This window comes from Octopus bimaculoides, chromosome 24 (assembly GCF_001194135.2).
Source record: "Octopus bimaculoides isolate UCB-OBI-ISO-001 chromosome 24, ASM119413v2, whole genome shotgun sequence".
Classification (NCBI taxonomy): domain Eukaryota; kingdom Metazoa; phylum Mollusca; class Cephalopoda; order Octopoda; family Octopodidae; genus Octopus; species Octopus bimaculoides.
The window spans coordinates 13,775,985-13,790,564 of record NC_069004.1 but is presented as its reverse complement, the minus strand read 5'-3'; the positions used below and the strand labels follow the sequence as shown (position 1 = coordinate 13,790,564).

General features: G+C 37.8%; 1 protein-coding gene across 1 annotated transcript in view; it reads left to right on the top strand.

Moving 5' to 3' along the window:
* LOC106876484 (uncharacterized) overlaps nucleotides 1–14,574 on the top strand; it is a 31,133-nt gene extending 16,559 nt beyond the window's left edge. The window contains exons 8-13 of the mRNA XM_014925047.2: nucleotides 1,464–1,638; nucleotides 3,260–3,436; nucleotides 5,847–5,966; nucleotides 6,519–6,605; nucleotides 8,431–8,564; nucleotides 10,121–14,574. Coding sequence (XP_014780533.1) covers nucleotides 1,464–1,638; nucleotides 3,260–3,436; nucleotides 5,847–5,966; nucleotides 6,519–6,605; nucleotides 8,431–8,564; nucleotides 10,121–10,285 — 858 coding nt within the window. The 3' untranslated portion in view covers nucleotides 10,286–14,574. The remainder of the gene's footprint in view (nucleotides 1–1,463; nucleotides 1,639–3,259; nucleotides 3,437–5,846; nucleotides 5,967–6,518; nucleotides 6,606–8,430; nucleotides 8,565–10,120) is intronic.
* The last annotated feature ends 6 nt before the right edge of the window (nucleotides 14,575–14,580 follow it).

Below are 14,580 nucleotides of genomic sequence, written 5' to 3'. Positions count from 1 at the left end.
CTTGCACCGGGTACATCTTATAGAGTTACTACCTAGTCCTTTTCTACATACTGAGCAGGGCCATCTACCTGAAGGGGTTTGTGTTTTATCTACCTTCCTACTTATTAGGATTTTGGTTTTAGCTAGGTTGACTCTAAGGCCCTTCAATTCTAGACCTTGCTTCCACACCTGAAACTTCTCCTCTAGTTCTGATAGTGACTCCGCAATTAGGGCAAGGTCATCAGCATAGAGGAGCTCCCAGGGGCAACCTGTCTTGAACTCCTCTGTGATTGCCTGGAGGACTATGGTAAATAAGAGGGGGCTGAGGACGGAACCTTGGTGGACCCCTACCCCTACCTCTATGTATGTGTATATATATATGTGTGTATATATATATATACAAGGGTTGAACAAAATAATGGAAATACCTTAAAATTTCAAACAAATTTATTTTAATATGGGGTACGACCACCTTTGGCAGTAATTACAGCTTAAATTCTACGAGGTATGGACTCATACAAATGTTTGATTTTTTTCCAAAGGAATTTTTGTCCATTCTTCAGCTAAAATAGTCTCTAGTTCTTGTAGTGATGATGGTGGAGGATATCGACTCTTTACTTGCTTTTCTAAAATGCACCATAAATGTTCAGTAATATTGAAATCTGGGGACTGTGGTGGCCAGATAAGATGATCAACTCCACTAGAATGTTCCTCGTGCCATTCAGTAACAACTCTAACTGTGTAAATTGATGCATTATCATCCTGTGCGTTTCCCTCCGGAAACAGTCCTGCAACCATAGGATGAATTTGATCAGATAAAATGCTTAAATAGTCTTGACTATTAATTCTGCTACAAAGGGAAACCATTGGGCCAGTGTTAATTGTTTGTCTACGTTCCCATAACTTAGCAATTTAGCAAAAAAGATGATTGAATAAGTAGCAGGCTTTAAAGAATAACTATTGGAGTTGATTCATTTGATTAAAACACTTCAAGGCAGTGCTGCCCCAGCATAGCCACAGTCCAACCATCCACATGTACAACTACAAAATAAATAAATAAATAAAACGATTTTCAGATGTTGGGCAGCTGCACATACAATAACTATGGCAGCATCCGGCAACAGAAGCCTCCTTCAGATCCAGGCATTTACTGCCTGCCATTGTCTCTCACTCAGTCGCTTTCAAGCATCAGTTGTGTTTGAATGAAAAGTGTTGAAAAATATAAATCCAACATACGACCAGATCGACTTAAGACCAATCAGTCAGAACAGAACTTGGTCATAAGTTGAGTAGGTGTATATAAATCCTGTGATGAACCAGCTCCCTTTCTAATGAGGAATATATATGCCAAAAAGACTGGGAACCCAGACATATGCTCCTTACAGAATAATGTGACTCACCAGATGTATGTAAAAGACCCTACACATTAGATGTTTCCTGTTTAACTTAATCCTTCATCTTTGTTTCCTTTTCTCTTTTTCCAGGGTTGTTCTTGGGCCTTTGCAACAGCCAGTAAATTAAAACGCCACATGAGCAAACATACTGGTGTTCGAAAATGGCTGTGCAATGCATGTGGCAAAGCATTCTTGCGAGCTGAACATCTGAAAGGTCATTTAGTAACTCACAGTGGAACAAAACCATTCCAGTGTCCAGTAGATGGTAAGTAACTTGCTGGATCACTTCAACATCCATTACAATCACAAATATTATTATTATTTTCTTAATGTTTAGTCACAGGTGTGGCTGTGTGGTTAAGAAGTCTCATTTCATAACAAAGTGATTTCAGATACTATCTCACTGCTTGGCATCTTTAGCAGCTGTCTCCTTAGACGTTAACAATTCAACTCTAGAATATGGGCTCAGTAAGTCTCATCCAACTCTTTCCACTTTGGAAAAGGTAAATGTAAAAACAATGATGATGTCTGTTAGATGGAACTTATCTTATTTATATGATTACTGTGTTAAACAGTCTCTGCCGTCTCATGGGAAGGTTTTGAGTTCAACACCATAAGCTGCTAATGCATATATTTACAGATGAACCAGTAGATGTTGGTGGGGGAAGCATTCTCTACATCAGGTATAGGCAGCCTTCATCAAGAAGTGGGTTGCACTACTAAGAAAATTGAAGGTACTGTTCAGAAAGTCCCATGGCTGCAGTTTGTCCGTAACTGGTCTACGTGGTGGCTTGACTTGCTAGATATAGTGGCTTTTTTTTGTTAGATTTTTTTAAATTTTTTTTTTTTAGAAAAAACAAAACAATGTATTTAATATACTATTTCTGAATTAGAAACAGGATGCTCATTACTGAAACTGCTTTCCTCATATGTCTGAGAGGTTATGACTGGTTTGGGGAGTCAGATAAACAGTAGCAATAATTCTTCATTCTTCACCATGGCATTGACAAATTTACAAAGTTTAAAAGCCATCTTTTAATTTTATCAAACATCACACTGTCTGCGCCCTTCTCAGTCCTCCCAGCTCTCCCATTTTGAAAAATACTGGATTAGCTCCCCATTACCATATCTCTGTTCATCACAGTTAATAATAATTAGTTAGACAATTATTTTACTAATTTTATATCACAACTGGTGATGGGATTGTTAGTTAAAGATTTCCAAAGAAGCCAGTCAAACAAGTTCACTGCATTTCTGGTAGCATTAGAGACAAAAGAATTTGTCCGTTGTATGCATTTTTTTTTTGTCCAGTTTCTTCCACAGTGTTTATACAAACACACACATGCACTATCAACAGGCATATTCCTGAGAGAGTGTTTTATCAGTAATGCTGTTTGTACTCAAGACATCCCAAAAATTCTCCATCTGAGATTCTTTAGATGAATAGATGAACACTTGGACATCAAGCAGTTCAACCAACACCAACTTGACCACATATTTACAAACAGTTTTGTTGCTTTGTAAGCAACCAGCTTGAACTCTCTTAAGAACTGAAGCAACACCAAAAAATAAAAAAATCATTCATTGATACATACATACATGCCAAAATATTCTACTTGTCATATGTTCAAATTGACCAGATCAGCTTCTCACACCAACCCTACAGTGTCATTGGATGCTAAAGGATTAATTATGAATTGTCAGAATTGCAAATATACAAATTAGGTATCCATTTTGGTGCTAGCCTACTGAATGACTACTTTATATAGCAACTGATTTTTACATGTGTGTAATATCATTCATTAAAATCATTCAAAAACTTGACTACTACCGTTTTTTTTTTTTTATCCTTTCTCTCTCTCTCTTTCTTTCCATTTTGTTTTTAGGTTGCAAGACTCGTTTCACTGCTAAAAGTAGTTTGTACATACACTTGAAGAAACATGACCATTCTGGAAAGAAGATTACCTACCATTGTCCTATGGAAGGCTGTGAGAAGAAATATTCTACCAAAGTCAGTCTGCGCAATCACATTATGAAACATTACAACAACAGCACCATTTCTGGTATGTTTTCCTAACTTTCATTTACCATTTTTTAAAGAAATCTATTGTTCTGTCTTCTTTAAGGCTATACTGAGTACTTAGCAAACACTAGATAAGATGGCCATCGGATGGGTTATTGGATATCAACCCCATGGTGTTAGGCTTCATGTTTTTGCCTTTTGTTTTTTTTTGGGGGGGGGGGCTTACATTTAATTTGTTTGCCATGTCAGTATGAAGAAAGATATATTCTTCATAATTTGGGTTCCTTCAAAATAGGGGTTTGTCACAATTTCCACTCTTCTCTCAAAGGGACAGTACTTCGATTTTATGAAATAAGGTGTAATGTCTTATATTTTGTGTTGTGGGGGGAAACTGATCAAATATTCACAATCAGAGGAGGAGAGTACTTAACACTCTATTATAACTTTTAGTAACTTTGTATGATGATAATGATGATGATGTTAACCACAGTATGGTATGTATGGTGGCAGTTAAGAACTTTGATACTGTATATATCGTAGGATTTTCGAGTGAGATCGTTGCCAGTGCCCCTGGACTGGCTTGTGCGGGTGGCACATAAAAGACACCATTTCGAGCGTGGCCGTTTTCGTGCAGGTGACACGTAAAAGCACCCACTACACTCTCTGAGTGGTTGGCGTTAGGAAGGGCATCCAGCTGTAGAAACTGCCAAATTAGATTGGAGCCTGGTGTTGCCATCCGGTTTCACCAGTCCTCAGTCAAATCGTCCAACCCATGCTAGCATGGAAAGCGGACGTTAAACGACGATGATGATGATGATGATGATGATATTTATTTATTTATTCGTTTGTGTGTGTAGGAATAAGGATCTTGACTATAATCAGAGATTGCAGTGGTTTGAATGCTGTTTAGAATATTTATGTTATTATTTATAATTAGTCAAAGTGAAGGTACATGGCTTAATAGTTAGGATATTTGGCTCATGGTCATATGGTCATGAGTTTTGATTCTTGGTGTCATGTTGTGTCCTTGTGCATGACACTTTATTTAATGTTGCTCCAGTCCACTCACCTGGCAAAAATGAGTAGTCCCTGTACTTAAAGGGGAGCCAGTCTTGTCATATTCTGTGTCCTGCTGAATCTTCTTGAGAACTACATTAAGGGTATGCATGTCTGTGGAGTGCACAACCACTTGTACATTAATTTCTTGAGCAGGCTGTACTCTTGATCAGATCAACTGGAACCCTTGTCATCGTAACTGACGGAGTGCCAGTTAATTAGTCTAAGGCAGTGAGCTGGCAGAATCACGAAAGCACAAGAAGAAACATTTTGCTCTTATAGATCCCTACATTTGGTTTTCAAATCCAGCTGAGGTCTTCTGTGCCTTTCTTACTTTCAAGGCTGATAAAGTACCACACAAGTTCTTTGGTTGATGATATCAATCAGCACCCTCTTTTCAGAACTGTTTGCCTTGTGTCTAACTCAGAAATATTTAATTAATCTTAGAAATGTCAACTTGAAAAGTAATTGCATTGTTAATTATAGATATTAAAACTATTAACAGAAATCACCTTTCAAGTTAATTACTGGTAGATTTTTTTTATAGAACATAGCTGTTAGTGACTTATTTACTATAAATTCTGGTGGCTTATAATAGAACACAGTTCTTAGTGACTACTGCACAATAAACTCTGGGGGATCACTCTGAATCTGAAGTTTGAAATTATGGACATTCAGTTACACTGTTTTAGTCATTCATCATCATTTAACTTCCTTTTTATATGCTAGCATGGGTTCGACAGTTTGACCGGAGCTGGTAAGGTCAAGGGCCTTACCAGTCTCCACTGTCTGCTCTGGCATGGTTTCTACAGCTTTATGCCCTTCCTAATGCCAACCACTCCACATAATGTACTGGGAGATTTTTATGTGACACCAGCACCAGTACTTTTAATGTAGCACCAGCACATTTTTCACCCTTATTATTCAAAATACTGTGACCAAATGGATTGGCAAAATCATTAGTGTGTTGGAAAAAAGGTCTTGCAGTATCATTTTTTCCATCCCTTTACATTCTGAGTTAAAATTTTGCTGTGGTCAACATTGCCTTTCCTCTTTCCAGGGTTGATAAAATAAAAGTGCTAATCAAATACTGAGGCTGATCGCGTCCATCAGACCTTCTCTTAAGAATTGCTGGCCTTGTACCAAAATTAGAATTTTAAAAGGCAGCAATCTGGCAGAATTGTTAGTGTGTAAAATGCTTAAGTGGCAATTCTTTTGGTTTCACATTCTGAGTTCAAATTCCACAGTGGTGGACTTAGCCTTTTATCCTTTCAAGGTTATTAAAATAAAGTACCCACTAGTACCCCATTCCCTGGAAATTTTAGGCTTTGTGCCTATAGTAGAAAGAATTATATAAAATACTTACCTCTTGCTATATTTCTTGCTCTACCCAGCTTCTGACAGTCCTCACTTGGATTTAGTGCCCCTCCTTGGCTCAGATGATATTTCCGATGGTGGTCTCGAGTCTCTTGGGCAGCATTCTCAGTCTGAGAATCAAGCAACACCTGTATCAGGTAAGTTCTTCACTCCTATTTGTCTTATGCCACGTACGTGTCAGATATATGCATACTCGCACAGACACAGACGTGTGTGTGTATTTATATATTAATTGATAGTAGGAGATGGATTTTGTATTAGACTTTTATTAGGTACAACATATGTTTCGAGCCATCAGTCTGGGTCTCTTCAAGCACATTGGTAAAGAAGTCTCACTAGATATTTTTTGTGCCGGCTGGCTTGTTGTTATACACTCATCCAGTTTGAGAATAAATAAAAGTAAAAAATATTGTAGAAAGGCAAAAGATTCAAATATGAACGTGGAAAACACTTGTTTCAGTTTAGATAAAATGACGTAATCAGCTTTTGCTGCCGTAACTGCTTAGAAGAATAAGAAGAAGGTGAAAGGAAGATTAATACTTGTCTAAGACGTCTTAGCTCGTGTGGTGTTGTGCTCTAAAAGGCTGAGTAAACCACATACAGGTTTCTTCATTGTTTCATTGTTGGTTATCTTTGTCGTCTTAAAACTTGTATTCCTGTCTGACTCTATAATTATGTGTATATTTCAGGAGTAAACCTCACCAATTCTTTATCTAATTCCATCCTTGGTTCTACTGATCCAGTATTAGTTGGTCCTTCAGATTATATGTCTACAGGTAAGTGTCTTTACTTTCAATCTGTCCTTTGATTATTTTGAACATTTCTAAACTGACAAATCTGTTAAAATGGTAAATTCTCAGACTAGGTGCTTAGGTGGTTTGCTTTGCAGCCATATATTTTCAGGTTCAGTCAAGTGTCTTCTATTGTAGGCCCTAGCCAACCAAATTTTGTGAGCGTGTTTGGTAGACAAACTGAAAAGAGTGTGTGTGTGTGTGTGTGTGAGTCTGCACATGAGTATGTATATTTGTGTCTCTTTGTCTTGACATTGCAAGCTAATTGTAATCAAACTTCCACCATCACATAAGCTGTGTCATTCATTTGCAACCTGGTGGTTCACAACCATTTTTTTGCTTATGGACCCCTTTGATTCCTATTTTATTCTAAACAAAAAATTCTATCAGTTTTATGTTGAAACTGGCCAGGTTTGGCCTCTCACACCAATCAATCCTACAATGTCATTCTAAAAATAAACACTCACATCATCAAAATCTCTAAGCTACAAGATAATACTTGATTAATTCAATACAGTATGAACCACATGGTTCCGGGTTGAATCCCACTGCATGGCACTTCAGGAAAGTGTCTTCAACTATATCCTCAGGCCAACCAAAGCCTTGTGAGTGGATGTTGTAGATGGAAGCTGAAAGAAGCTCGTCATATATCTATATCTGTGTGTGTGTGTGTGTGTTTCTTCCTCCATCACTGCTTGGTGTGTTTATGTTGCTGTAACTTAGCGGTTCAGCAAAAGAGGCTGATAGAATAAGTATTAGGCTTAAAAAGAAATAAGTTTTGGGGTCAATTTGTTTGACTAAAACTCTTCAAGGCAGAGCTCCAGCATGGTCGCAGTCAAATGACTGAAACAAGATTAAAGAAAAGAATAAAATAAGCATTACATTTCGCAGAGTAATCTGAATGCTCAAAAGATTTTAAATACTTTTAGGAATTGCATAAAAAAAATTGTTAAAATAATTTGTGTAATGTAGTAGTACAAGCAATTTAATGCTCATAAATTTTAACAATAAAATCTTATGTGGACCCTGGTTGAGAACCACTGGACTAGGGGAATATTACTTTGCTTGAAAACAGGAGAGATGGTATCAGAAATTGTTGGTTTTGTGTCTAAATTAGAACTGGCAGAATCGTTAGCACGCTGGGAGAAATGCTTAGAAGTATTTCATCTGTCACGACGTTCTGAGTTCAAATTCCACTGAGGTCAACTTTGCCTTTCATCCTTTCAGGGTCGGTAAAATAAGTACTAGTTGAGCACTGGGGTCAGTGTAATCGACTATCCCCTTCCCCCAAAATTTCAGGCACTGTGCCTTTAGTAGAAAGGATCATCATCATCATCATTATTATTTTTATTATTATTACTCTTAAAACAGTGAGCTGGCAGAATTGTTTGCACGCCGGACAAAATGCCTAGTGGTATTTTGCCTGTCTTTACATTCTGAGTCCAAATGTCACGGAGGTCGACTTTACCTTTCATCCTTTTGGGGTTGATAAATTAAGTACCAATGAAACACTTGTCCTCTCCCCCCAAAGTTCGAGGCCTTGTGCTTCCAGCAGAAAGGATTATTATTATACTTAAGGCAGCAAGCTGGTAGAATTATTACTGCAGCAGGCAAATGTTTGGCAGCATTTTATCTGTTTTTGCATTCTGAGTTCAAACTCCACTGAAGTTGACTTTGCATTTCATCTTTTCAGGGTCAATAAAGTACTGGAATCGATGTAATCAACTAGTCCCCTCCCCCAAAATTTCAGGCCTTGTGCCTTTAGTAGAAAGGATTATTATTATTCTTATTTTGTCTTCTTTTTTTTTAGACTCTGAGAAATTGTTATCGGTAGCAGTAAATTCTGCTTCTTTGTTCAGTTCCTCTGACAATCTCCCTCCTCATGGCATTACATTACGAGATCCAGAAACAGGTGTGACATATGTTCAAACACAACTACTACAGGTAAGAAGACAACTGGAGTTTCTCTTTCTCTCATTTTTGTTTGTTATTTTAATAATAAGTTTAATCAGAGAATGATATACATGAACCACCTACATCTTTGTAGTTAGGACCCAACGTTGGAAAGATTGTTGTGACTGATACTGGATCTCAGGAACAGGTTGGAGTACAGAACTGATCCAGATAATTGTCACAAACTGAACTTTGCTAAAGGCACCCAAGGATTAAGTAGTCTATGTCACTTACAACACACATGCACTATATATATGTCTGTGTGTATTTGTGTGCTTTGGATTTACAAATGAGAGAAGAAAAGGATTCAATACATTATGCACTATAAATGTGTTCGGGGCACATTCAAACCTGCTCTCAGTGCCACCTACCCAGAATATATGATGCTGGCATTGTGGAGTGTTTATGGTGAGCTTCCGATTAGTGCTACCAATCATTGTACAGTGATAAAAATATCATGAAACAGACAATTTCTCTTATCAGCTTGCACGACAAAGACCTCCTAGTTAAGAGAGTGGAACTGAGGGAATTGGCTGTGTGCCAGGTGAGAGGTTAGAGTATAATAGAGGAACAGAGGTAGTTTCCATACTATAGAGGAGATACCTGACCACCCCAGTAGGACAATGAAGAAGGGGAGTGGGAGAGAGAGAGAGAGACAGATGGAGCTCTTTTTGCTGGCATCTCTTATGCCATCAAGAAATGCATCAGGATCACAAATTCTTTTCTATAAAAATGTTGTTCCTCAGACTTTCAGAACAAAAAAAAACAATCATCACATACATAGTTTTACTGAGCTTTTTTGATAGGCATTAATTATGTTCTATGTCAAAAATCTGTTTTGAGTCTTCAGACTCATTAGACCAGAAGAGCTTTTCATGAAAATTTGGGGACAAAGGTCACTGCCTGCATGTCAGTTCCATTCATTTCCAACTATAACACAACGTCATGGCAAAGAGACATACACACACACACACACATAGACGTGTGTGTGCGCATTATTATACTATGGGCTTCTTTCAGTTTTTGTCTGCCAAATAAACTCACAAGGATTTGAACTCACAAGGGTTGATCTAAGGCCATAGTAGAAGATGCTTGTAACCATGTGATTTAGAAGCAAACTTCTTCCAACACAACCCCACCTTAAATACCATCACCACCACCCCAGCTGCCATTAGTACTCATTTTCAACTGAGCAAACTTAATCTTGTTAGATATAAAGTAAAGAACCTCTTCGGTCAGGAATGGCCATGGGAAAGGCAGAGGCCAATACAGCTTAACACCAGTGACATTGTAACTCATTTTTACAGCTGAGTGAATTGGAACAATGTGAAATAAAGTGTCTTGCTCAAGAACACAACACACAGCCCAGTCCAGGAATCAAACTCACCACCTGATGATTGTGAGCCCAACACTCTGACCACAGAGCCATGCACCTTCACACTTAGATATAATATAATGTTATTGCATATAGTTATATTAAACATAAGAAGACAGGCCAGTTTTTTAACAGCTGTTATAATTTTGTTTGCTTGCTATTTATTTTCCAGGATGATCCACCAAATCCAGAGATGTATCCCGGAGATGGTAGTCTTGTCACTGATCTGGCTTTGCATGATGCAAGTTCAAGCACAGCAGCTGATTCAGCTTCTGAACATGGTGCATCATCAACAGAATTTACTGGAACTACCATCAATCTACAAGACCTAGAATGATGACCAGCGTCCACACATCCGATTCGTTAGGTGTAAATTTTGCTACAATTCCATTCCAGATGTTAACTCAAAGAGACAGTGAGTTGCAAACACAAAAAAAAATACCTCCAACACAAGACTTCTATTTATTTCTTGTGTTCTTTCAGTCCTGGCTATGTTGACTAAATATCGTCACAGATTTTAATGGTTTTTCCTCTGAATAATTAACAATTCTTTTTTCTTCAGTTGGGTATGAAGAGAATTGGGTATTTACAGTGATATATTTCTTGGGAGGAAAAACGCAAAAAAAAAAAACCTGTTTAGCCACTGAAAACTTCATTGCTATTCTTGTGGTTTTGTTAAAGCTGTTGAACTAAAGACTGGCATGTCAGGACTCTGGCACTGTAATCTTTATACAGAAAGCTGCAAAATATATTTTTATAATGGAAACTGTATGAACGTTTGTAGGGGGTTTGGGTGGGAATTTTCCACCTCCTGTTTGCCTGCTTGATGTGACACGACGTAAAAGTCATTTAGATAAATGCCTATCGCTGCGTGTTTGAGTAGCATTTGTCACAGTTGGTACAGCACTGGCACAACTGCCAAAGGATCAATGACTAGTATCCAATCACTGGTGCTGTACTATTTCTGTGGCAAAGACACTTGACTCTCAAAGGTCCAGTTCAACTTGCTTTAAATAGTTTCCATGGGAAGGTAGCTCTCACTCTATTAAGCCGTGGAGTCAGGAGCACTGTATAATCAATGGGTGTTTTACTTATATAAGGCAAGGTTTACTATAATCTGTTTGCCTATCTCAGGAGACAGAGAAAAGACAACTATCTCTGAACTGCTTAACACCTTAAAAACAGGGATAAGCACCAACACATCACAATACCTGATAAGCAATAGTTTATGATATTGTGGGATCTGCCAATGTTTTAACCATGAGATAGAGCTAGTGTTCTTTTGCTACATTCAACTATAAATTCTAATAGCTATATCACTCTGGTTTCTGCATTGTATCATGTGGCAAGGCTCACATATTCATGTTCTGTATTGCATCATAGGTTCGGATACATGCATCTGTATTACCATGTGTATTGTGACGTGTGGCCAATTTACACATGCCTATATTCTGTGAATTGTGTCATGTAGCAAGATACAAACTTCACTTAATTGAAAAATTAATTTGGCAAACTGGTCAATCATGTTAAGTGAAATTACTTTATCTTCCTAAGACTTTATACCTTGCCTACAAGCGACAGTGTTTGGATAAATATTCCACACAGCTTACACTTTGATTCTAAAATTCTCTCCCGGTGTTGGCATTGCATTGACAAGATGCCTAATTTAAGAAATTACTATATTTTTATTTGTTCCTCTTTGTTCTGTGTTTATTTATTTTAATATTATTTCTGGGGTTTCTTTTTTTTCCACTGTATTTTGTTCCTTACATGCCTCTCTACTTTTCTGTGGCTTTTAAACATGTTTTCCATAAACCGTGCTCCAAAACATATTTCCATGTGTCTCCTCTGATCTTGGACAGTTTACTTTTTGTGGACCTCAGTTCATCTTACTGCAAGGAGATATCTACCAGGTCCTCTGAGAGTGTTTGTCTAAAATAGACTGGTTTCCTATCCAGTTGAAGGTTTTATTTATCATCTTCGTTAACACCATTGAACCAGAGGTATGCCCCAGCATAATATGCTCTCTGTGAGACAATTACACATTCATTGTCACCCATTGTTTCTTGCAGTTTTCTCCTGTACCACTTGCTAAATTATTTATTTTGAGATGGTGTCTTTTTATTATTATTATTATAATATATTTTGTACTGCCTGATCTTATCTTAAAGAGCGTGTTGACTTCAGCAGTACAGCTATTGTATTAATGCTTATTGTTTTGGTTTTGATGTTTTTGTTCTGTACTGGTAGACCTGTGAAGAGACTCTCTCTGTAAATTTCCCCATCATTTCCAACAGTCCAGTTGTTATTGTTGTTGTTTAAACCCAGGCCAGTCCTGATCCAGTAGACTTGTGATGAAAGGCCCTTACAGTTGTGACCAGCCTGTTATTTATTCAGATATGTATGAGATTACATTATCCAATGTAACCCCCTTTTTTTTTTTTTTCTTCAAGATTGTGGGATGTGATTTGAGAAGGGATTTCAGCTGCTATTACTAGCACATTAAGCAACCCTAAAGAGGCTCTGTCATTGGTAGCACATGATTGAAACTGATAACACAATGAAAACTTTTGTATAAATCAAAGTTGGTTGGATTCACATCAAAGAAAGGGGTATTAAATATTTATCATAGTTGGTTATTTAGTGGAATTGGTAGAGCAGCTATGTCTCGTAAAAAATTAACATTCACATCTGGTCAAACTCAAATTTTACTATTTGTCTTCTTGGATAATGTTAGTGGATAAAAACAAGTAGCAATCAAGTACCTGTATTGATACAATCAACTGTACTTCCGCTCTCTACTCTCCGTATTACGAAAGCTATGCCATGGCAGGATCTGTAAAGTACAAGACAAAACGCCCTGTAGTATTTTAATTATGTCCCTTTATGTTTTTCATCCCGTACTCGCAGAGGCTGGCTTTTCCTTTCATCCTTCTAGGTGGGTTCAGTAAAAATAAGTATACCAATCTACTATACTTCCTTCCACAAAAGTTGTGGCCTTGTGCCTGTTACAAATTGTCGTTGTCATCATTACTAGTTTTAGTTACGTCCCTTTGCATTCTGATTGTCACGCCTTGCTTATGTTTTTTGACTTTCATCCTTCTGCAGTGATAAAATAAGTACCAAAAAACTGCTGGAGTTAGTGCCATCAACTAAGCTCTTTCCACAAAATTTGTGGCCTAGTGCCTATATCAGAAATTATTATAATATATAAATTACACATAATGACTTTCCTCCCTCTTTTTCTAACTTGGATTTCTCTCACCCTTTTCTTGCCAAGACATCTCTTTAACTGCAGCCACATTGCCTAAAATATTTTCTCTACCATTCCTTTACACTGACTATTGGTCCAATGTAAAAGCTAGCTTGGAATAATCTCAGTAATATTGTCACCAATATATATATATAAAGGCCAAATTAGACTGGAGCCTGGTGTTGCCATCCGGTTTCACCAGTCCTCAGTCAAATCGTCCAACCCATGCTAGCATGGAAAGCGGACGTTAAACGATGATGATGATGATGATGATGAAAGGTGGTGCTCCTACATGGCCGCAGTCAAATGACTGAAACAGGTAAAAGAATATAAAATATCAAACTGAGGAAAGGAGTTCCTTCAAAGGGGTCTGTTAAACATCCAATTCACTGGTACGTCAGTTGAATACCATATAAATATATTGGTGACACTATATAACTGGCACTGCATCACTTACTACGACGACGTTTCCAGCTGATCTGATCAACGGAACAGCCTGCTCATGAAATTAATGTGGAAATGGCTGAACACTCCACAAACATGTGTACCCTTAAGTTTCTCAGGGAGATTCAGCATGACACACAATGTGAAAAGGCTGACCCTTTGAAGTACAGGTACAACTTATTTTTGCCATCTGAGTGGACTGTAGCAATGTGAAATAAGTGTCTTGCTCAAGGACACAACATGACTTTATGATTATGGGCCAAATACCCTAACCACTAAGACCTGCACTTTCATCACAATATATATATATATATATATATGTATACGCACACACATGAGTAGACAATGAGCAAAATTACTCTGCTAGTATTTTATGTTTCTTTAGACCATTAGATGAAATTTTCAATGCCCTCACAAATTACTTAACAGTTGATAAGACATTCCTTGACATACATGTGTGTGTCTCATCACTTTAACACCCATTTTTCCATGCTTGCATGGATCAGGCAGTATTGATGGAGGCTGGTTTTTTTATGGCCTACGGTGATATTTCCCCGTGGCTGGACATGTTTCCCAGAGATGATTAACAATATGAGTGACATTGTGTGTCTGTTGGTGATGCTTGTTTATGACTGTTGCTTGACATGACATGATATAAATACACCCGCCCATGTGTGTGTGTGTGTGTGTATATAAAGATGACCCATCAAGTCAAGTGAAATTGTAGTTGTGGCCGATTGCGGTGTCATGTCAATGGCACCTGTGCCAATACCACATAAACAGCACCTATTACAGTCTTGGATTGGTCAGCATTAGGAAGGGCATCCAGCCGTAGAAACCATGCCAAATCAGACTGGAACCTGGGGTAGCCCTCCAGCTTACCAATTTCAGTCAAACTGTCTAACCCATGCCAGCATGGAAAGCAGACACTAAAT